The following is a 22,786-nucleotide window of genomic DNA, read 5'->3' as shown; positions in this document are numbered from 1 at the left end:
GTAAGCCTGAGAAAGACCTTCATGCACTGTGTGCATGCAAACCCAGAAGAAGGTGCTTCTCCACTACTAACCGTCACTTCTGCACTACTATTGCAAGTTTTAGGAACTTCTGACCTCACCTAAGTGACTCATCTATATTGTTACAGAAAAAAATGTTCATGACGCTTGTTAAAATGATAAGCTTTATTCAGGGCTACCCTGATAGGCATAGGGGCTATTGTGGTGGAAGAGAAATTGGGCTCAACTCTGAATACAACAAGGGAAAAGTGGGAATTTATAGGTAAGGAACAGGACAGGGGATGTTGGTGGATGGAAAATTACCAAAAGGAAATATCAGGGGTAAGGAGGGATTCTGACTAAACTGACCTAAGTGGAGTCTTGCTGAAAGCAGGCCAGGGCATCAGACATTGGCCAGGAGTGATGAGGAAGGAGGAATTTGGTCAGCTATTGAGGGTGAGCAGATACCAGGAGTGGGGGTTCTGGCTAAGCTGATTTGAGAGGATTCTTGCTAATAGTGGGTGATTCAAAGGATACAAGTGCAAAGGGAGAGGTCTTAATTGGGAAGCCTGACTAAGCTCGGTCAAGGAGAGACTGTGTCAGAATTCCTATCAGTAATACTATCAGTGTCAGAACTCTCTTGGATGGAGTTGTGTCCTTTCTTGTCAGAAGGCAGAACATGTCGTTTCCTGGTTCCACGGTGATGGAGTGGCAGGTGGGGAATGAGAGAGGGTGGAGAACTAATCCATATTCAGCTTAGGAAAGATCCCTTTACATTTTGCATCTTTACTTCTGCCTTTTCCTTTCAGATTTATAACTCCTGAAGATGAGTCCTGGTTTAATGTACACATTGTTCGTGCAATTGAAGAAAACTTTAGCCCAGATGTGTCATCATATATTCTTCCTGAGCCATACTTTGTAGATTTTCTCCATGAGATTCCTGAGCCAACTGGTGATGAACCTGAAGACACTGTGTTTGAAATACCCAAAGTCTATGAATTGGTACTCACTTTCACCTTTACAAAAAGTTTTTTTGATCTTTCACCTAACTAGATATTTCTCTGTGTACCAGTGTCCTACCACGGAGTTGCCAAAATGTCTGTTAGTTATGTGTTGATTCATGTCATCATGCACCAACTATTTCTTACAATGAAATTTGGCAGCAGTCCTATCAAGGTCAAGTATAAGATGAGTATGCCTAAAATTATCATTACTATTTAATATTGCTTTGAAAGTTGCAGGCAATGCAACAAAATGGTAAAAAGAGAATATATTTAATTATCAGATAGAAAAAAACTTATTTTCACACGATATTATTATCTACTAATATAATGTAAGAGAACTTAAAACCTGTTTTAATACTAAGAGTTCAGCAAGATGACCAAGTATGATATAAATACAAAACTCAATAACTATACTAGAGGTTGATAAATGACAACTGATGGGCCAGTCCAGCTGACTGCCTGTGTTTTTGTTAGATTTGTGAAATAAGAAGAGTTTTTACATTTTCTAATGGGTAGGAAAAAAATCAGAAGAAGAATAATGTGTGAAAATAATGTGGAATTCAAATTTCAGTGTAAGTAAAGCTGTATTGGAACACAGCCATGCCCACGTGTTTATGTATTGTTTGTGACTGCTTTTGTACTACAAAGCAGAATTGAGTAGTTATGACAGAGACCATATCACAAAGCCTAAAATATTTATTATATTGTCCTTTATAGAAAAATGTTGCCAGCTCTTGCCAAAAATCACAGGACAGAAAATGTAACAAAAGTGTTTCAGTCAACAGCAAGAAACACATAAAATATCTAGGAATAAGCATGATAAAACTTTACTTAAATAGCAACACATCATTCTTCCTAAACTAATGTAGAGATTTAATGACATTTGAAATAAGACTCCAAAGAGATTTTTTAAATAGGGTCACATAATAGTAATTTTGAAGCTCACATAGATCAAAAATTAAATGGGGAGGAACAGTCTGAAAGACAAATACATGAGTATTTACTTCAGAACAGTTTAACTACATAAACAATATAAAACTTCTATATATTTTTAAAAATTTATAAACATTATTAAAAAGCAAATAAAAACTAAGAAAAATGTTTGTTATATTCCAATCTCAATTACAATAGGAGTTGGTGCTAGACTTCTTGAAGGGAAAGGTCAGGAATGATTTCATATTGGAAACAAACTAATACAGTTAGGTTTCAGGCCTCTGAAGATGGAGATAACTAAACACCATCTAAACCATGACAAATTTTTGAGAATTCATTAGATGTTTTTTAAAATTGCTATTTTCTTTAATTTTGTGTCTTAAATATTTTTTCCTCTTTCTCTCCCCACCTGTAGGTACCATCCCTTGAGTTTCTGTCTGAAAAACTCCAGTTTTATCAGAGACAGTTCAATGAAATCATTAGAGCAACATCTCTTGATCTGGTGTTTTTTAAAGATGCAATGACTCATCTTATTAAGGTTCTACTATTGACTATTTGCTGATATAAATGGATCATGTAAAAGTTTAGTAAAGTTCACAGAGAAGCTTTTTAAGAAAATAAATATATAGTGTAATATAGTGTCCATAGGTTGGGTCAGTTCATTGTCTCAGAAAACAAAGGCTTAATCAGAACCCCCTTAATTGAATCCACCTACATGACAGCAAATATTTTTAAGGTCAAATTGATGGATTTAACATTCAGAGCTTTTGACATGCTGTGTAGAGAGTTTTACCTTCCTTGATAGTAAGTTGGAGAACCCTGTGAAGAAATATTCCCTCCTCAAGTTATATTTTGATGTACTGGGAATCCTGTTCCCCATGAGGAAGAGTTGATTCCTATAAAAATGTCAATTTCATGATTGATTTCCAAATTATGGGCAAACTGATGGGGAAAGGGTAAGATAGGTGTATAGGACTGGTGAAAAAATAGAATCCAGTTAGAGGCAGCACCAAAAAGGAGCATGGTTTGATCCAAATCTGAAAGGCCACTGAAAGGAGTTCTTTATTTGTGTAATCTGTATATCAAAAAGGAGTTTCCCCAGGAAGTCAGAACACAGAGGAGGAAGATTTGGTAAAGAGGAAGCAGTTAACTCTGCTTTTACATTATACATTTATGCATTAACTCTGCTTAATTATACATTTGTCTCCTGGAAAGTTGGTGAACTTCCAGATGTCCTTGGGCTGTTTCACATTCATTCATTCAACAAGTCATAGTTGAATACCCAGTGTGGCTAGGTCTTGGGAGCCTGGGACCCTGTTCTAGGTGCAAAGCCACATAAGTGATTAACATATTAAAACATATAATGATTTGCCATCTGTACTGGGATTTAAAAAAATATTTTTAGTGGAAATAATGAATTTAGTGATCCATCTAGACTTTCTTCCTAGTCAATAACATTAATATAAAAAAACCAGCTTTTTAGCATGTCTTAGCTAGCCTGCATTTAGATCTGAACTACAGTTCGAGCCTTATCTCATTGAGGAAATTAATCACAGAAAAGCGACACAACAAAGGCTGTTTCTCTAGTCTTTTTCTACAAATGCCCTTCTGACCCCATTGTAAGTACTTGTAAAATATTTCCATTGGCAGAAATACGATAGAGATAGTATTTGTTGTAGAGCTAGGTGTCTATATAAGGCAGTGTGTTAGACTAGCGATTAAAAAGCAGGCAATTCTAAACTTTCTGTAGCCTGGGAAGAGCAGCTCTATAATCCCATTGAGTCTGAAAATAATAAAATTACCACACATACAGAATATAGTTTTGAAATAGGAGATAGGAAAGCCAACTTGCTTTCTTTTTCACGATGCAAATACAGCTGGGCAAGGAAAGAATTTGAATTGAGTATATCAATATGAAACTGTAATTTTTAAAATTCTGAGCTATCCCATTAAAGGGGAAAAAAAACCTCATGTAGTCTAGAAGCATACTGTCAAACCTTGGACCCATTTAGAGTAAAAAAATGTAAACAATTGAGTTCTATTTTTTAATAAATACTATTTTATTTCAAAACAGATCTCACGAATAATTCGCACATCATGTGGAAATGCATTGCTGGTGGGTGTTGGTGGTTCAGGAAAACAAAGTCTTTCAAGACTGGCCTCTTTTATAGCTGGATATCAAATATTCCAGATAACATTAACTAGGTAAGATAAAACAATGTATTTTTCTGTAGTAATTTCCCTAGAGTAAAATGTTTACTTAAAAACAATTTGGTTTCTTTCTCTTGTAAGTAAACTTTTAATTTAAGTTTAACATACATAAGGAAATAGACACAAATCAAAGATATCACAAGGTAAGTACACCTATGGAGCAAGCCCAGAGAAAAAGAAATAGAACGTTACCAGCACCCCAGAAATACCTCTCATATCCTGTCCCAGGCGTTACCCTTCCAGGGATAACTGAATTCTGACTTCTAAGCCCATTGATTAGTTATATATATTTTTGAACTTTATATCAACCATATCATATGGGATTTACTTCTTTGCATGCAGTTTCTGTTGCTTGCACTGTTTGTGAGATCCATCCATGATGGTACATGTACCAGTAGTTTGTTCATTCTGACTGCTGTGTTGTTTTCCACTTCATCACATATTAGCACAATCTGTTTACCCTTTGTACTACTCATAAGCATTTGTGGGTTTCACTTTTTCACAAATTGAACACTTACGAATATTTCTGTACAAGCCTGAGTTTACTCCTAGAGATGGACTTGTTGCATATGCAGTATGCATATATTCAGTTTTAGTAGATCTGTGAAGCAGTTTCCAAAGTGGCTCTGCCAGTTTACACTTCCACCAACAGTTCATGAGCATTTTAATTGCCTCCTTGCCCATTTTTGATGCTGTCAGTCTTTTCAAGTTTAGCAGTTCTGCTGGAAGTAGTGGTATATCGTTGTGGCTTTAGTTTGCATTGCCCAGATAGCTACTAAAGCTGAGTGCATTTTCATCTCATATTGGCCATTTGGAGATAATCTGTTTAAGCCCTTTGCCCATTTATTTTCAGCTGGGGTGTGGATCTTTCTCTTAGCGATATTTTGGAGTTCCTTATCTATTTTTGTTAGGGTCCAGGCTTCCGAGGCTTCCCCAGAGAACAAACTACACAGGCATAGAGATGTAAATTCAAGCAAAGTCTTTATTCAGCTAGCTAGCTGAGGTCCAAGTCAGCCCGATGCAGCGGGTCTCAACAAGGACCCCGAGCACTCAGAGCCAAGGGTTTATATAGCAATTTCAAAGCACTTAACTCATAGCAATTTTCTATAACTATACATTATTCTTGCAAGACATATATCCTGGGGTTAAGCAAGGGCAGGGTAAGACTACTCCTCAATGGTTAGGGAGGTTCTGCACGATAAGCTTGGTATGTAAGATTTACTGACCAAGGTTAGCTGACCAAGGGTCACAGCTGCCCACCACCCGGTGCTCATGATTAACTTGTTTTTCAAGGCCTTACCCAGGCCCAGGGTTTGTTTTTTTTGTTTTTTGTTTTTTCCTCTGAGTCACACTCTCAGAAAATGGTTTCTAGGTTTCTAAGATGGCTATGCTTATGCTAATTTACTAATCTTACTAATGCTTAGATTCTACATTTCCCCACTTTCCTTTGACCATTCCAATCATGGAATGTTTGTTTCTTCCTGCTGTGTGAGTGAATGATACTGCGGTCTCAGCATTAGCACCTGAACAGCACTCACTCTTTCCCTAACAAAGGCTATTAGCCGGTTTAAGATACAGGGACCTAAAGTGAGAAGCAGTATAAAAATAAGCAAGGGCCCTGCCAGGGTGGATATCAGGGTTGTAAACCATGGGGATTTAGTAAACTAGGATTCAAATAGCCCTTGGCTGGCCTCTCGCTCTCTCTTCCTTTGATCTGGTCTCTCTCTAAGTTTAGACATTGAATCTCTTACTATTCCGGAATGGTCTGCTGTTAAGGTTTAGCTAAGTTTTATTAGTTCTTTTTCCTGACTCTTAATGCTCTCTGCACTCCTTTACAATTTTGTACTTTGTCAGAATGTGTATTATAAATATCTTCTCCCACTCATTGGCTTGCCTTTTCACTCTCACTGAGACTTAATTTTAATGAAACCTAAGTTATCAGTTTTTCCCCTTTATTTTAGTGCTCTTTGTATTTCATTAAAAAATCTTGTTTACCCCAAGGTCATGAAGATATTCTCCTATGATTTCCTTAACACTTACAAATAAAATTTACTGTTTTTTACATTTAGATATAACCCATCTTGACTTAATTTTCTCATTAGCTCTGAGGTAGGAGTTAAGATTTTTTTTTTAATACAGATATACCAGTTAATCCAGCTCCATTATTGAAAAAGCATCTTTTCCCTGCCACATCACAGTGTCATTTTTTTCCCATAAACAAACTGCTCGTATATGTGACTAGAATCTATTCCTTTGGTTTATTTATCTATCTTTGCACCATTACCCACCGTTTTAATTACTGTAGCTTTCTAATATGTCTTGAACAACTCTGTTGTTGTTCTTTAAAATTATCTTGAATACTGGCTCTTTGTATTCCCATATAAATATTACATCACTTTTTCAATTCACACACACACATACAAACACACTCCCCCTACTCTGCTGCCAAATAGGTAACAATTTAAACAAGGTTTAATATGCATCAGCATTTTATTTTTTTAATTTGGTTCCACTACATGCCCATCAACCTCGTGTGGCCAAGCACACATTGCCGTACTCACCTCTTCAACACGAGAGCAGGTCACAAAACCAAAGCCCCTGGAACGCATTGTTTGGGGGTCTCTCGTCACCACACAATCTGTAAGTGTGACCCATTTCTCAAAATGTTCTCTCAAACTATCATCTGTAGTTTCAAAGCTCAGACCACCGATAAACAGTTTTTTAGCTGCTCCGGTTCCTTTGGATCATGGGCCCTCCCCCTGGTGGTGGCGGTGACGGCCGGAGTTGGCGTACCTCCATTTTGAGACTATACAAGAGCATTTAAAAAACATAAAACATCAAATACCTAGAGATTAATTTAATTTAATAAGTTGCCAACATTTTGAATTGGTAGACTTCATATAAAAAACAAATATATTTCTGACTTTCTAGAAATAAATTGGAAGATATGGCAACACTGTGCCTACATTTCCAGGTGACTGGAGCTGAGCAGCAGCTGCCCCCTTAATTGGGATTTACAATCCTCCAGTTTACCAGGGAGCCCCCGAGCCCTGCAGGGAGAATGTGGATTGTGTTGCTCACACAGGCGCTTAGCAAACCACCTTACCAGTTTCTCTTTTTAATGAATTTTCCCCTTGGGAATTGTTTTGAAAAGGATGTATGTTCTTGTTGATGGAGTTCCTTTTACTAATGTCTGCAAGACTTTTTACTGTAGTGCCACCCAGAAGAAGGGGGCTGGGTCTTCTAGTTTAAAAATAAGTTAACTTATTCATTTAAGTGCTCTTAAACCACATCATTTCTAATGCCAACAACCACCTTTACAATTAGACATTATCTTCATTTGGGATGAGTAAACAAAAGCTGAGAAGTGTGAGGGAACTTTTCTAAAGCTGCAGAATAGGGATTTGAACCCATGTCCTTCTGGTTCCAATGCCCACAGTCTTTCCTACGGCTTATATCAAACTCCCTATGACTTGCAGTGTGAAACCTCCTTCAAGTGAGGGTTGCTTTTAGTCCTCGTCATCAACTTACTCTTTTAGTCCTTGTAAATGAGAATTTATAATCAACACTTCAGAAAATGTCTGCTTTACATTTATACATCACCTCAGCCCTGGTAGCATACACAGTTAGTAGGAAACAGAGTACAGAGAAAAACAAAGACCAAGGTCTTCTTTCCTTAATCTGTAACCATGTAATTATAAAATTTCTATTGTGTATTATCACATTGGGTAGTGCATCTTTTTCTGTAGGCTTTCTCTGTATCTAGACACTTAGTAAGGTGTACCAGTTACCACTGTATATAGTTTATCACTAATTTTATTTATAATTTATCTTCACTTTCTTGCCAATACAAATTCATTCAAATTTCAGATTACTTTTAGATATTATGCATATATTTACTTGGGTAAAAATCTGCTGTTCAAGATTGTCAGATTGGAGGGAATAAAAGTTCATTTTCCTTTTCCCAGTCACTCTGCATGAGTTACTTCTGGTAAATTCTCCACTTCTCACTTCTCAAGTTAAATGAAAGTATTTGTATTTGTTTTGAATGGTGATGTATAGATGTTTTGATCTAATCTCTGTTTTCTAACATGTACTATCACTTAATATCTCTTGGAGCAGGTGTAAACTATGCTTTAATTATCCTGGGAATGTATTTTCAGATAAATTATGTCTATATGTATTTGTTAAATTTAAAATTTCCTATCACTTTTCTTCTTAGGTCTTATAATGTGAGTAATCTAATAGAGGACTTAAAAGGTTTGTACAGAGTTACTGGTGCTGATGGAAAAGGTATCACCTTCATCTTTACTGACAATGAAATAAAAGATGAGGCATTTCTAGAATATCTTAACAACCTGCTATCTTCAGGAGAGGTAGGTCTCAAAAGTGGAGAGAAGGCTCATATTTTAAAAATGTAAATTATATTGGAATAGAAAAAGTGGTAACCTTTTAGAACTGAGGCCATTTAGCACACATTTTTTCATCTTAAAAATGATTAGCATATGAAATTTGATGGATTTTTTTGAAGTTCCTGTGAAATTAATGCTGCCAACCTCCATATTTTTTGTAGGCTTTGTTCCATTTTAAATATGATTGCTTATTTGTCTCTTCAATCTTCAATTTGATCCTATAATTTATTTTAGGAGGAGCAAAATATCTGTCTGATAGTCAGGAGTGTAAAAAAGAGTTGTAAGAGTTCTGTTAGCTGTTAAGTAGATATTTGTGTTATCACTTCTGACATCACTACATCACTTGTGTCAGCACTTCCATGGCTACTCACATGATTAGGGCTTCATTAGAAGGACTCATGGGACTTGGCACATCACTGTACTCATGGCTAAGATTTATTACAGCAACATAATAAGGACTAATAGCTAGAGGAAAGAAAAAGACACCACAGGTGGAGTCTGGAGAAATCCACATGCAGACTTCCTATGTTCTCACCAAAGGGACCAGAATGTGCCTCCCCTCCAGAGTGAAGTACAGTAATGCACGTACTGTGTTTCTGTTCAGAGAAGCCTGTTTGAGACTCAGAGTCCAGCGATTTAACTGGAGGCTGGTCAAGTAGGCAGTCCTGCCTAGGTGCAAATACTAAAGCTCCAGCCTCCCAGAAAGAAAGCTGATGATCACCATGTATCATAATGTTTCTGTAAATGGTCTAAGCACAGTGGAACCACCTTATCAATTAGTCATGAAGGAGACATTCCAAAAGGCAACTTCCTGATTGCCAGCCAAGGGCCAGCCCTGCAGGCACAGCCTTCTCAAAATCAGGCCTGCTGTGTTAGCTCTTCTCTGCACAGTGGTGTCTAATGATGCTTACTAGTGCATGAGCTAGTTAACTACTTTGGAGAAGGGACTGCTGCAAAATGGCATTGTAGGGAGATCCTGAACTCACCTCTTCCCAAGGATACACCAAATCTATAGTTACATATAGATTGTTTGCCTCTGAAAAAGATCTGAAAATTAGATGAGCTTCTTGTGCAAAACAAAGCATAAACAGGCCACAGTAAGACAAGTAGGAGAGGCAGAGACACGGGCTCATCAAAATCCCCACCCCTAGCATGGCAACATGCAATAGAAAGGGATCTTATCAGTCTGGACTTCTCATAGAGGAACAGTGGGTTGGTGCCCCACATCAAGCACCCCGGCCTCTAGGATCTGCCTGGAGAGATGAAGCCTCAAAACATCTGGCTTACAAAACCAATGGGACTGATATCCATAGGACCCAAAGTACTACAGGAAACAGATACCCTTTTAAAGGACTGTTGCATGTGGTTTCACTTGTCCTGAGATTCAGTGAAAAAACAGCCGTTTGAAAGCACCAGACTACAAGTGAAGAAGGTTCATTTTGTAATTTAAAAGCATCTGCTGAAGGGGCAGAGCACAGATGAAACTTTGCATGGAGATGGAGGTGCTGTTGGATGCCAGTTTTGCACTTTCCACCTACTCTGCTAGCACAGGCAGGTGAGCCCAGAAAAGCACCTCCTGCCGCCTTGCAATGACAGGCAGGAGGGAACTGTAGTACACCATTCCACTGCCTTCCTGAAGCCAGAGGGCACAGGCTGTGGCAGCACTCCCCCATTCCCTGGATCAACGAAGCTGGTATAGAGGGAACGTACCGTATAGGCCATATATGACAAACCCACAGCTAATACACTCAACAGCAAAAAGCTGAAAGCTTTTCCTCTAAGATCAGGAAAAAGACAAGGATGCCCACTCTCCTCACTTTTATTCAACATATTATTGGAAGTCCTAGACACAGCAATTAGGAGGAAAAAATGAAGGCAGGAAGGCAGGAAGGAAGGAATGAAGGAAGGAGGGAGGGAGGGGAGGAGGGAAAGGGGAGGAGGGGGAGGGGAGGAAGAGGACAAAGGGGGAAGGGGAAAAGGGGGGAGGGAAGGAGAGAGGGAGGGAGGGGGAAGGAAGAAAGGAAAGGCACTTAAATTGGCAAGGAAGGACTAAAATTGCCATTATTTGCAGATGACATGATACTATATATAGGATACTCTAAAGACTCTACCCAAAAAACTATTAGTCCTAATAAATGAATTCTTTACATTTGCAAGACACAAAATTAATACACAGAAATCTGTTGTGTTTCTATACACTAATAATGAACTATCAAAGAAATCAGGAAAAATCCCATTTACAATTGCATCAAAAAGAATAAAATACCTGGGAATAAATTTAACCAAGGAGGTGAAAGACCTGTACACTGAAAACTATATGGATAAGAAGAATTAATATTGTTAAAATGTCCGTACCACACAAAACAGTCTACAGATTCAGTGCAATCCCTATCAAAATTTCAGTGGCATTTTTCACAGAACTAGAACAAATTCTAAAATTTATATGGAACCACAAAAGACCCCAAATAGCCAAAATAAAACTGAAAAAGAGGAACAAAGTGAGGGGCATCATGAGCCCTGATTTCACACTGTATTCCAAAGCTAGAGTAATCAAAACAGTATGGCTTTGGCACAAAATAGATACACAGATCAATAGAAAAAAATAGAGCCCAGGAATAAGCCCATGTATTAATTTTTCACAAAGGATGCAAGAATATATAATGGGGAAAGGACAGTCTCTTTAAAGAATGATGTTGGGAAAGCTAGACAGCTACATGCAAAAAAATGAAAGTGAACCGCTATCTTACCTCATGTACAAAAATTAATTTAAAATGGTTTAAAGACTTCAATGTAAGGCCTGGAACCATAAAAATTCTAGAAGAAAACATAGGTGTTAAGCTCCTTGACCTTGGTCTTTGCAGTGTTTCCACAGATCTGGCTCCGTAGGTAAGAGAAACAAAAGCAAAAATAAATAATGGGAGTACATCATACCAAAAAGGTTCTGCTAGCAAAGGAAGCCATCAACAGAATGAGAAGGCAAGGTACTGAATGGGAGAAGATATGTACAAATCATCTATCTGATAAGGGGATAATCTCCAAAATATAAAAAGAACTCATATAATTCAATAATGAGAAACCAAATAATCTGATCAAAATATGGGCACAGTATCTGGATAGATATTTTTCCAAAGAAGGCAAACAGATGGCCTACAGACACATGAAATGATATTCAACATCATTAATCACCAGGGAAATGCAAATAAAAATTACTATGAGATACCACTTTACTCCTGTCAGAATGGCTATTACCAAAAAGACAAGAAATAACAAGTGTTGGCAAGAATGTGGAGAAAAGGAACCCTCATGCACTCAGCAAAGTAGGTATAAAGGGAATGTACCTCAACCTAATAAAGATAGGAATGTAAATTGGTGTAGCCACTATGGAAAACAGTCTTTAGATTCCTCAAAAAATTTAAAATAAAACTACCATATGATCCAGCAATTCTACTGGGTATCTATCTGAAGAAAATGAGAACACTAATTTAAAAAATGCATGCACCTCAATGTTCACTGTGTCATTTTTTACAATAGCCAAGGTATGGAAACTAAAGATAAATTCCATGAATGGATAAAGAAGATGTGGAAATATATATGCAATGGAATACTACTTGGCCATGAAAAATAATATAGTCTTGCCATTTGCAATAACATGGATGGACCTTAAGGGTATTTTGCTATGTGAATAAGTCAGACAGAAAAAGACAAGTACAGTATGATTTCACTTAAATATGGAATCTAAAAAACAAAACAAACAAAACAAAATCCAAACTTACAGATACAAAGAACAGATTGGTGGTTGATAGAGGGGAGGGGAGTTGGGATGCAAATGGGTAGAGCAGATCAAGAAGTAAAAATTTACCATTATAAAATAAGTCATGGGGATATAATGTACAGCATGGGAAATAGTCAATAATACTGCATTAACTTTGTATTGTGACAGATGGGAACCAGACTTGTTTTGACGATTATTACATAATGTATAAAAGTGTTAAATCACTATGTTGTATACCTGAAACTAATATAGTGTTGTATGTCAATTAAACCTCAATTTAAAAATACCCAAACATGTTAATAAATAAATAAATGCCTTGGAACCAAGATTGAGACTGGCTATTAGTCAGAGAACAGAGGGCTGTCACTGGACATTTTAAAGAGATGATTGGAATGGTAGAGAGAGAGCTTTTTGATGATAGCTATTTGAGCAAAGGAAGACATAATTTGCTCCTAATTAAACAGCTTAATAAAAAGTTGCACTCTTGGTAAACTCTGGAAGGCCAAGGCTTTGACTGTGGAGATGCAGCAAAAAAGATGAAAAAAGTGACATGTAGGGGAAGAAAAAGGACCAGTGCTGGCAGTGAACTGGCTGTGGGGAACTCTTAAAATACACAACATTTTCTTGTCTCTTCCCGAAAGATCTCCAATTTATTTGCGCGGGATGAGATGGATGAAATCACCCAAAATCTGATATCGGTGATGAAAAAGGAGCTGCCTCGCCACCCTCCCACCTTTGATAATCTGTATGAGTACTTCATTTCAAGATCAAGGAAGAACCTGCACGTTGTTCTCTGCTTTTCTCCAGTGAGTTTTTATTTTATTTATATCTATTTAAGCATTACTTATTTAAATGTACTTGGTTTACCCTCTCTGATGAAATGATTTGCTCAGAAACTAACATTTGTTACACTGCATTAAAATTAATATTTTACTGCCACCAATATCCACTGACCAAAATCTCATACCAAAGTGTGACAATTTAAAATACTCATCTTATTAGAAATTCCTGCTTAGCCTACAAGTTTCATCAGTTACCTAGAGACATAGGCAGTTTGAATTGTAATGGCTTCAGTGATATAATCTTGTCTAGCTCTACCTCTAAGATAGGCATACCACTTGGAATGTCCCTGATGTAGGTTGGAATATCTGTAGCTCACTGTGATGTCCAATATAGTAGCCATTAGCCATGGATAGCCATTAAAATTTTGGTTAATTAAAATTAAGTAAAAATAAAAACCCAATTTTTCAGCTCCACTAGCATATTTTAAGTGCTCAGTAACTGTGTATGGCTTGTGGCTAGCATACTGGAAAGTACATACATAGGACATTTCCATCATCATAGGAAGTCTATTGGGCAGCTCTGCTCTGGGAATTTCACTAACTTACAAGGTAACATGCTTAATTTTTAGATAGTCTAATAGCCAGAATGTTTTCTAATGGTCAGAAATCTTTCTTCCTTACAGTCGAATTTTTTTCTGTCATTTCCCCTGTGTTTCTGTTCCTATTCTGTAAAATGAATCTAATCCCTCTCCCACATACAGCTTCTCAGATATTTGGAGAAAGATTTTGAAGACTCCCTAGTTACTCTTTTCTAGACCAAACACCTCCCATGCCTCCCGTTATTCTTGCTTGTCCTAGAGTTTAGGCCTTTCACTGTCCTGGTCAGCTCTCTCTAGAAGAGTTCTTGCACATCAGTTTCCTCCTAAAAGACAGCTCCTAGAATTGAGCCTAGATGCAGTCTTAGGACAGGGAAGAGTATGGAAGCATGACTTTCCTTCTTCTAGACACAACTTATATACTAATGCAGCTCAAGGTTTTTTAAAATTTGTGATGTCACACCATTGGCTCAGAATGCATAAGCCTCTCTCTAGCCAATTTATAATCCCTTTGTGTTTCTAATGTTCTCTGACTTTGCTGTCCACAGGTTGGTGAGAAGTTCCGAGCCCGTTCTCTGAAATTCCCTGGCTTGATATCAGGTTGCACTATGGACTGGTTCAGTCGTTGGCCAAAGGAGGCTCTGGTTGCCGTGGCCTCCTATTTCCTTTCAGGCTATAGTATTGTCTGTTCTAGTGACACTAAAAGACAAGTTGTAGAAACAATGGGCCTCTTCCATGACATGGTTTCAGTGAGCTGTGAAAATTATTTCCAAAGGTAAGTGACATTACATAAGCACGTCAGCTACAGCGCCACAGCATTCTCTCCAAAGAGGAATTAAATGTGGCATCCAGTAAAAGACTTCATATTGATTGAGCATGACCTCTCAACTGCACTTAGGTTTTTTCTTGCTTTTGATTTTCTAGTAATTATGTATTGAAAAGATGATAAACGAGATTTAAAAACTAACTAGTGTCCACACTTAAGTACCTCTTTTCCTCCAGGCCTCAAAGTAACAGATGCTTAATGAACCCCTTTGTTTCATTTGCTTAGTTGTTTTCTGAAAATGACTTAATGAATTCATTATAAATATTTAAAATTAATTTCTTATTCAAATGCATGATTTATTTTGATTAAGGAAGTACACAGTTTTAAAGTTTCATTATTACCTTATGTTAAGGGAATATTTAGGTTTTGTATTTGCATCACTTAGTCTTATCAGTGTTTTCATGCCAGTAATTATGAAACAGCATTTTCATTGACTGAAGGACAGTCCGCTCACGAAAAGCACCAAATGATGTTTGTATGTGAAAGCTGGTGTCAACAGCTCAAAATTACAACCTTTTTATTCCCCCAGTGTGATAGTCACTGTGTATAACCAAGAGGTGTGAGTAAAGGTGGGCCGAGGGCTTTGGGGATGCTGAACCTGCCAGAAAGACTTATATCTGTTTTTCTGCATAGAAAACCTGAATGGTACTTTCATTGATTTTCTAGGGGGTCTCTAGCTCACAAAAGTTTTTTTATCCCAGATCCTTTCCTTTACTCAAAATAATACCCAGACCACTCCTCTTAAATAGTCCTGGATAAGCTTCTGGATTCACCTGATGAATCATGTTTACTAATTCTTATTGTTAGGAAGATTTTCTTTCTACTTAACTTGAACTCCTCCTGCTACCATCACCTGTGGAGAGAAATTTTTTACCTCCGTTTCAGCTTCAAAAACCTATATATTTTGCTAAAATTTGGTGTATCTTTCCAAATTTTTCATATTCTTCTGGGTTGAAGAAGTTTATTCTGAATTTAATGTAATATTTGCATAATAATCTAATGATAGTCACATAAATGCCCAAATTGTTAAAAAAAAAACTTTTTTAATGTTAAAAATCTTTAGAACTCCAAAAGTGAAAAATTATTTTAAAAGGTAAAATGATTTTATAGTATGTAAGGAGCTCTTCTTGACTTGGTGTTTCTCCTGTATAGAATTATTCCTTTTATTTATTTCTGTTGTTAAATACAACTACTATAGAAAAACCCTGTAGTGAGTTGAATGTGTGTATCAGGTGTGGCTGACTTGATTTCAAGGACGATCCCGAGAATCAGGGGGGTGGCTGGTTTTCACCTCTGTGAGCCCACCACAGCTGGTCTCTAGTGGTGACAGGGTGTGTGGCAAATAACAGACAATGAAAACAAATCGCAGCACAAATTCATTTCAACCACTTACCCTAATATTTGCACAGAACCTTAAAGTTTACAGAGTGTATTTACATATGCCATATTTTTTTTTCATCTTCACAAAATTCTGGCAAGTGTAGGCAGTGATTCTTTTCTTTCTACTTAACTTGAACTGTTCCATATGATGAAACAGAAGCCCAGAAAGGGTAAGTGTGGAGTCAAAGACTCCCAAAAGATCAAAACATCAGATACTGAGTTCTCTCCATCTCACCTCTAGGGAAACCATTCACAATTTCTGCCCTCCTCTTAGTGAATCACTCTCTGGAATTATATGAAGTTCACAGTGGGAAGAACATCTGTGTTAATATTTTATGGGAGTGCATTGAAACGATGGAGACCAAGATGGGTTTTATGTTCTACTTTTAGATACCGCCGAACAGCACATGTGACACCCAAGTCTTATCTCTCATTTATCAATGGTTATAAAAACATTTATACTGAAAAGGTGAAATATATTAATGAACAAGCTGAACGTATGAATATTGGTAAGTAGGATGGAGTCTTTTAAGGGCTTGGTTGATAGTGATCCCAGTATTTGTTTGGTGGGTATTGTTTTGTTTGAAAATAAAATACTGACTTTATTGTTAGTAATAGATTATTTTGAGGGATGCCCTTAAAAGCCTTTCACCTGTCAAGAAATTCTGGGCAGCAGAAAATCTAAACAGGTGGCATCCAGAGCCATTTCTCCCAGCTCTTTCAACTCTGGGCCCACCCTGTTGGGCAGAACACCCCATAGTCACTGAGCCACTGCTGGCAGATGGAGAGAAGCCAGCTCTTGGGAACTGACCACAATTTCAGTTTTTGTTCCATTGCAATTCACCTCAATTTCTATAAACTCTGCCACATTAATTAATACATCTCAAATTTCTAACAGCGGAAAAGGAACACCAGAAACAAAAACAAATAAACAAACTCCCCCAAAGAAATAGTTTACCTGAGCAATGGTTTTCTGAGCATCCAGTATGTGTAAATAGGAAAAGCACAAACCGGCACAGCTCGTATGTCCAGGAAATGTTTGGAAAAGAGTCCAGACACAGTGCTTTCTTTTCACTTCTACACAAAACTTGGTCACATAGTGTAACTGAACTCCAGTGTCTGTGAAGTTATAATGATGATAGAAACACTGTGAAAGAAACCTTCATTTGTTGTTTTCCTCATGGCTCCTCTTGCAGCTCTTCTATGTGAAACCCTAGAATTGGTGGTGTGCTGAAGACTTGTACTAGCTTCTGAGAGTTGATTGTTAAATTTTCAGGAATTTCATGGTTATTATTATTCAAAATTATTAAAAATTAAATCATCTAAATTTGAAATTAAATAAATTATATTAAAAAGAAGGCAATAAATACTCAGAAGTTATCACTTATTTTTATTCTACTATTATTAATATTCTTATGGTTACTTGTTCCTATTCTATCTGTATGGTAGAATATTATGTAATAGTGTGAAGAAGCTTAATGTGCACCATCGTGGAAGTATTTACACTATGGAAATTGGAAAACATAAATGAATGCTCCCTTTCCCACACAAGAGACCCAGATGCTAAACATGTACCACCCATACACTATTGTCTAGAACTCAGAATGGGAGAAATTCAGTTAGCCAGTTATTTTGCTCTGTAGTACTGAAAGTTAAAGAGCAGTTGCACAAGTTTTAATAGTTTTCATTTTTGTAGCAAAAAGGATTACAAAAGTGTTAATATATTATCTTTCTCATTTGCCATCTCAGCTGCATTATTACTGAACAGAAAAAAAATTATAGTTACAAATTGTTTGCAAATCAAGTAGAGCATAAATTTGTCAAATAATTTTCCTGACTAAATTAATATTATGCAATGTGGCACTGAGACTTTCTCTCAATGCTAGATGATATTCTTCAATCAGAGCTGTTTTCTTCACCCACTGTTGAAACTTTAAGAAATATGGTCAGTATTCTTGCTCCAAAGATACGTGCATTTCTAAAGCTTTTATCTTTAAATAATTATCTAGTGTTTGTTATAGTACTTATATGGTGACCTATAAGTAGTAAATAATGAATAAATATTTGATGACTAAATATTCATATACTCAGCAAAGTGTATATATGTATTTGTAAAGGTCTTGACAAGCTTATGGAAGCAAGTGAATCTGTTGCTAAACTGTCTCAGGATCTTGCGGTAAAGGAGAAGGAATTGGCAGTGGCTTCTGTAAAAGCAGATGAAGTGAGTTTGCTGTTATTCCACACTTGTGGAATACGGCAATGTTTTCCCGTATAAAAAAAAGCATTGTTTTAAAATGTTGTTAGAAAGTAAACCTACTGATGATTTCTGGTAAGACAATGTTCACGAAGACCTTCAGGTATTTTTGTTTAGCTCATACTAAGCTATAGCTAAATTATTATGTCCTCTACTTAATCTGAGACTATTCTTTTTCCTCTGGTTCTGTCCATCTTCTTGTTCTCACTCATCTGTTTATGAAATTCCTGCTTGACTGTAAGTTATATTTGGTGTTCTCCTTAAGGCCCATGCATGCTCTGGGTTTTGAGGATGGCCCAAATCTCATCTGAAATTTGTGATAGGGATATATGTGTGCTGCTCTTTTATCTGTGACCCCACCAGTCGCAAACTGCTTTCAGCTTCCACTCACTAGAGCAGTTAAGAATAGACACTTAAGTCCTACCCTTTGCCAGTGACTGAAATGAGAGAGAGAGCATCAGAGAGGCGCTTAGCATAGTCCTCACATATAGAAGGTGCTCAGGAAATGTGAGCTTTTATTTTTATTACACAAGGCTTAATATGGTTTCTGACCTTATTTCCATTACACTTACTTGAATTGTTTTCATTTTCTAGAAATTACGTAAAATGGAAGTACTGTTTTTCTGAAAGTTTAAAATATTTATTTATATATTCTAAGCTGGAGGAAAGTTTAGGAAATAGAAAACTTCAAGTAGCTGCTCAAAAGAATTACTTTAATACATCTTAAAATGTACATGACTTCGATGGGGAATAAAGTTACTCCTATTCATGTTTTATATTCTATTGCATAAATAATCTCTCACTACTGAAATCTGTAATTTTGCTCCAAAGGTTTCTATTTGCTGTCATGTGCTTCCTCAATTTCACAGGTATTAGCAGAAGTCACAGTAAGTGCTCAGGCTTCAGCCAAAGTAAAAAATGAAGTGCAGGAGGTTAAAGACAAAGCCCAAAAAATTGTGGATGAAATTGATAGTGAAAAAGTAAAAGCTGAGACCAAACTCGAGGCAGCTAGACCTGCGCTGGAAGAAGCAGAGGCGGCCCTGAATGTGAGCAATGCATGGTTATCCCTAGTAGACACCACGTTTCATTACATGAAATTAACTGTGGAGCTTTTATAGTCAGAAAACCAAACTGAATTTTTATGCGATTTATAATCTCTGAGTCTTCAGCCAAAGGAAACAACCGTGTCTGTTGATTACATTTTACAATTTCTTAAAGTCTTCTGTTCCCATAACATTATTTTCATTCCATAAATCAGTCTTCCATAGAACTAAGAAATAATCCTAGTGATTAATAGTCTAAACATTAGCATGGGGGATTCAGATCACATAGCCTTACCAGTTCTTCCAGCATCTTCCCCAGGTTACATCGTGTGCCCTTTTAAAATCCTCTTGTGGGTTCCTGATGCTTTTGGGATGAAGTCCCAGGCTAGGCAGCCTCAGCTGTGGGGCAAGAAGGATGCAGCTCTGGAGGTAGGCAGACCTGTCTTTGCCTGTCATGACCACCACTTCTTACATATATGATCTGGAGTAAATTTACTTAACTTTCTTAGGTCTCCATGGGGATTGTAATTCCCCATTGATCCTCAAAGGATTAATATAAGCATTAAAAGTAATGAATACAGTTTTCTGGGCACAGAGCAAAAACTCGGCAATATTGGTGTTGCTGCTTCTGGTGACCCGGCTCCTATATGCCCCTTGAGTTCTTCTGTCACTCTGCCCCTCCCCACAACGTTATCCAGCCACACAGAAACACCTTAGGCATCTGGAAAAATTGTGGGCTGTTTAAAGTGTTTCTCCCTTGCCAGGAATGGTTTTCCTGACCGTCATTGCCTAGTAAGTCATTTGTCAAGACCAGGCACAGACCTCTCACTCCTTCCAGAATGTTTTTAGTTCTTCTGGCTTTGTTTTCCTATCACCCCTGTGCTTCTATCATGGCAGATACTCCTAATTCAGGTTAATCATGTGCTTACTGTATTTTCCTTGGAAGACTATGAGGACAGGACTATTTTTGTTTCTGTTTATTTCTTTGTTTTATATTGGAGAAATGCCTGCAGTTGTTGAATGGATACATGATAGTCATTTTTTAAAAATGTGACAATGACCAGGATACTTTCTACACCCCCACTCCCTTTATGGATCCTATAATAACATTCAAAAAAGAGAAATCATTGAACAAAAGAGTTTTAGGAGTTTTTATTAATCATCTGATTCCTGCTCCTTCTTGCCTTGAATGTCGAGTAATGTCTTAATTTAAAAATCCAGCTAACAGAAACTTCCAAAAATATTATTATGAGGTGTATGGTATAATAACTTCTCCTTGGAATTCTTCCCCCATCCACAGACAGGGAAGCCCCCAAAATTAAGACTGAAGGTGAGGTTTCCAATATGCAGGGCCCTGATCCTCTTTTAATATCCACATATAACACAGATTCTGTGCTTTGAAGATGCAAGTTATCTGAATGTTGCACTTGAATGAGACTTGCTCCTAATGGGGGTCTGAGGTAGTGAGCAATGAATGGTAGTGATATTATAAAACAATTAGTTGAGGGCAACAGGGGGGAAAAAACACCAGAAATCCCAAAATAACAGTGAAAGAGCCATTATGCAAAAAATCTTGGATTGCAAACCCCTGAAGAGGTAATATTAGGGGCTGGGGAGAAAATACATATCAAAGTTTTCTTCTTTAATTGTTTAAAAGTATTAGATTTCCATGTAGCTAATAATACTACTTAATAAAAAAATACATTGATTCCTAATCCCAAATACAGACTATCAAACCAAATGATATTGCCACAGTCAGAAAACTTGCAAAGCCTCCACATCTTATCATGAGAATCATGGACTGTGTTCTGCTATTATTTCAAAAGAAAATTGACCCTGTCACTATGGATCCAGAAAAACCTTGCTGTAAGCCATCATGGGGAGAATCATTAAAAGTAAGTGAAATCTATCTTTGCAAGTCCTGTAAGCTACATCAGGGGTCCCTAGTCCCGGACACTCAATATAAACCAGACAACTGCAGATAAATATTGAAGAGTTTATCCTAAACCACATCTCCCAAAACATAAGCAGGGAAAGATTTTAAAGCTGATATTCAACAGTCTTGATGTCAGTCTAACCTCGTCTCCTAAAGGGGGCCTATGTGGCTGATGGCATTTAGGTGCACTCACTGGACAGGAAACTTAACATAGGTATTTTCTCTTTACTCTTTCACAGTGGAAATTGAATGACAATTTGAAAATTACAGATTTAAGTGGGCTATTGCCATAGTCTTGATTTGTATGCATAGAGCAAATCAGCTGTCACTTCTTTGAAAAAGTTCAGTTTAGAAGTTCAATTTAGAAAAACATCCTGACTCAGCAAGAAAGAATTTATTTTCACCCAGAACGTATAGGTTGTAATACTTTTTTCAGTTGATGAGTGCAGCAGGGTTCCTGTGGAGCCTTCAGCAGTTCCCCAAGGATACTATAAATGAAGAGACTGTCGAGTTACTACAGCCCTATTTTAATATGGACGATTACACTTTTGAAAGTGCCAAGAAAGTCTGTGGCAATGTGGCTGGTCTGCTGTCTTGGACACTTGCTATGGCAACATTTTATGGTATCAACAGAGAAGTGTTGCCTCTGAAGGTAAGTTTCCCTTCTCCTTTGTAAATCAATGTTTAATAAAATTGATCATTAGTATTACTGCTACCATAAGACAAAGCACAAGGTTGACTAATAAAGGTAGATGTCCCTATTGTCATGTATGTCCTCTCACAGCTTCTCACTCTTTTTATATCTGTTGTGTGTTTCTTGGAATGCAAACAAGAAACCGAAACCAACTTGTTAACTTAAACAGGAAATGAATTTGTTGGGAATCATAAACTGTCATAAAAGGAAACTTGCCATTTCTTTAAAGTTTGGAGATTAGGTTTGGAGACTGAATTTGATTACCTCTTTTCCAAACAACATTTTAAGATATTAGGATTAACATCCAGAAATATTTCAAATTTCAAAGACAGAAAGCTAACCTTACATGCATCTATGAAACAACCAACCAAACAAAATGAAAAAAGTTGCTTATACAGGAAGAGAAATCAGGATGTCATAGACATTCCACAACTGTAAATACTAGAAGATAATAGGAACACATTGTCAGAGTGTTGAGGAGGAAATTGCAGTGGTCCAAGAATTCAATAATTGGCCAAACTGCCCTTCGTGTATAAAAGAACAAAAGGACATTCTTAAGGATGCAATTTAATATTGAGTGGTACACACACACACACACTCACTCAGTCACTCAGTCACTCAGTCACTCAGTCACTCACTCACTCACTCACTCTCTTCTCTGGGCTAGGCCTTCAGATCTAAAAGAACAGCAGACAATCTCAGAATCCTCCCCTCCCACCCCTCACTCCATAAAACTGAAAGAATTTACAGTGGTTGTGCCCCATGGAGTAGAAAATGGTAAATAGGTGGGCAGGGAGTTGTGGGTTTTCATAATTGCCTTATAGAAATGGCTGCCTTTTTGAACCCTCTATATAGGTAACTTTAAGAAAAATAGAAAGAAAATTAAAAATAAGAATGTTTTGACTAAGGGAAATGATAAAATACAGCAAATCCACCCAAACTAAAA

General features: G+C 37.1%; 1 protein-coding gene across 1 annotated transcript in view; it reads left to right on the top strand.

Moving 5' to 3' along the window:
* DNAH8 (dynein axonemal heavy chain 8) overlaps positions 1–22,786 on the top strand; it is a 336,734-nt gene that overhangs the window by 196,666 nt on the left and 117,282 nt on the right. Inside the window, exons 60-70 of the mRNA XM_073224126.1 lie at positions 807–999; positions 2,350–2,472; positions 4,009–4,139; positions 8,368–8,521; positions 12,971–13,135; positions 14,256–14,482; positions 16,304–16,422; positions 18,031–18,134; positions 19,037–19,213; positions 20,938–21,105; positions 21,583–21,798. Coding sequence (XP_073080227.1) covers positions 807–999; positions 2,350–2,472; positions 4,009–4,139; positions 8,368–8,521; positions 12,971–13,135; positions 14,256–14,482; positions 16,304–16,422; positions 18,031–18,134; positions 19,037–19,213; positions 20,938–21,105; positions 21,583–21,798 — 1,777 coding nt within the window. The remainder of the gene's footprint in view (positions 1–806; positions 1,000–2,349; positions 2,473–4,008; positions 4,140–8,367; positions 8,522–12,970; positions 13,136–14,255; positions 14,483–16,303; positions 16,423–18,030; positions 18,135–19,036; positions 19,214–20,937; positions 21,106–21,582; positions 21,799–22,786) is intronic.

The sequence above is a fragment of the Manis javanica genome, chromosome 16 (genome assembly GCF_040802235.1).
Source record: "Manis javanica isolate MJ-LG chromosome 16, MJ_LKY, whole genome shotgun sequence".
Taxonomy (NCBI): Eukaryota; Metazoa; Chordata; class Mammalia; order Pholidota; family Manidae; genus Manis; species Manis javanica.
This window is presented reverse-complemented; position numbering and strand designations above follow the sequence as displayed.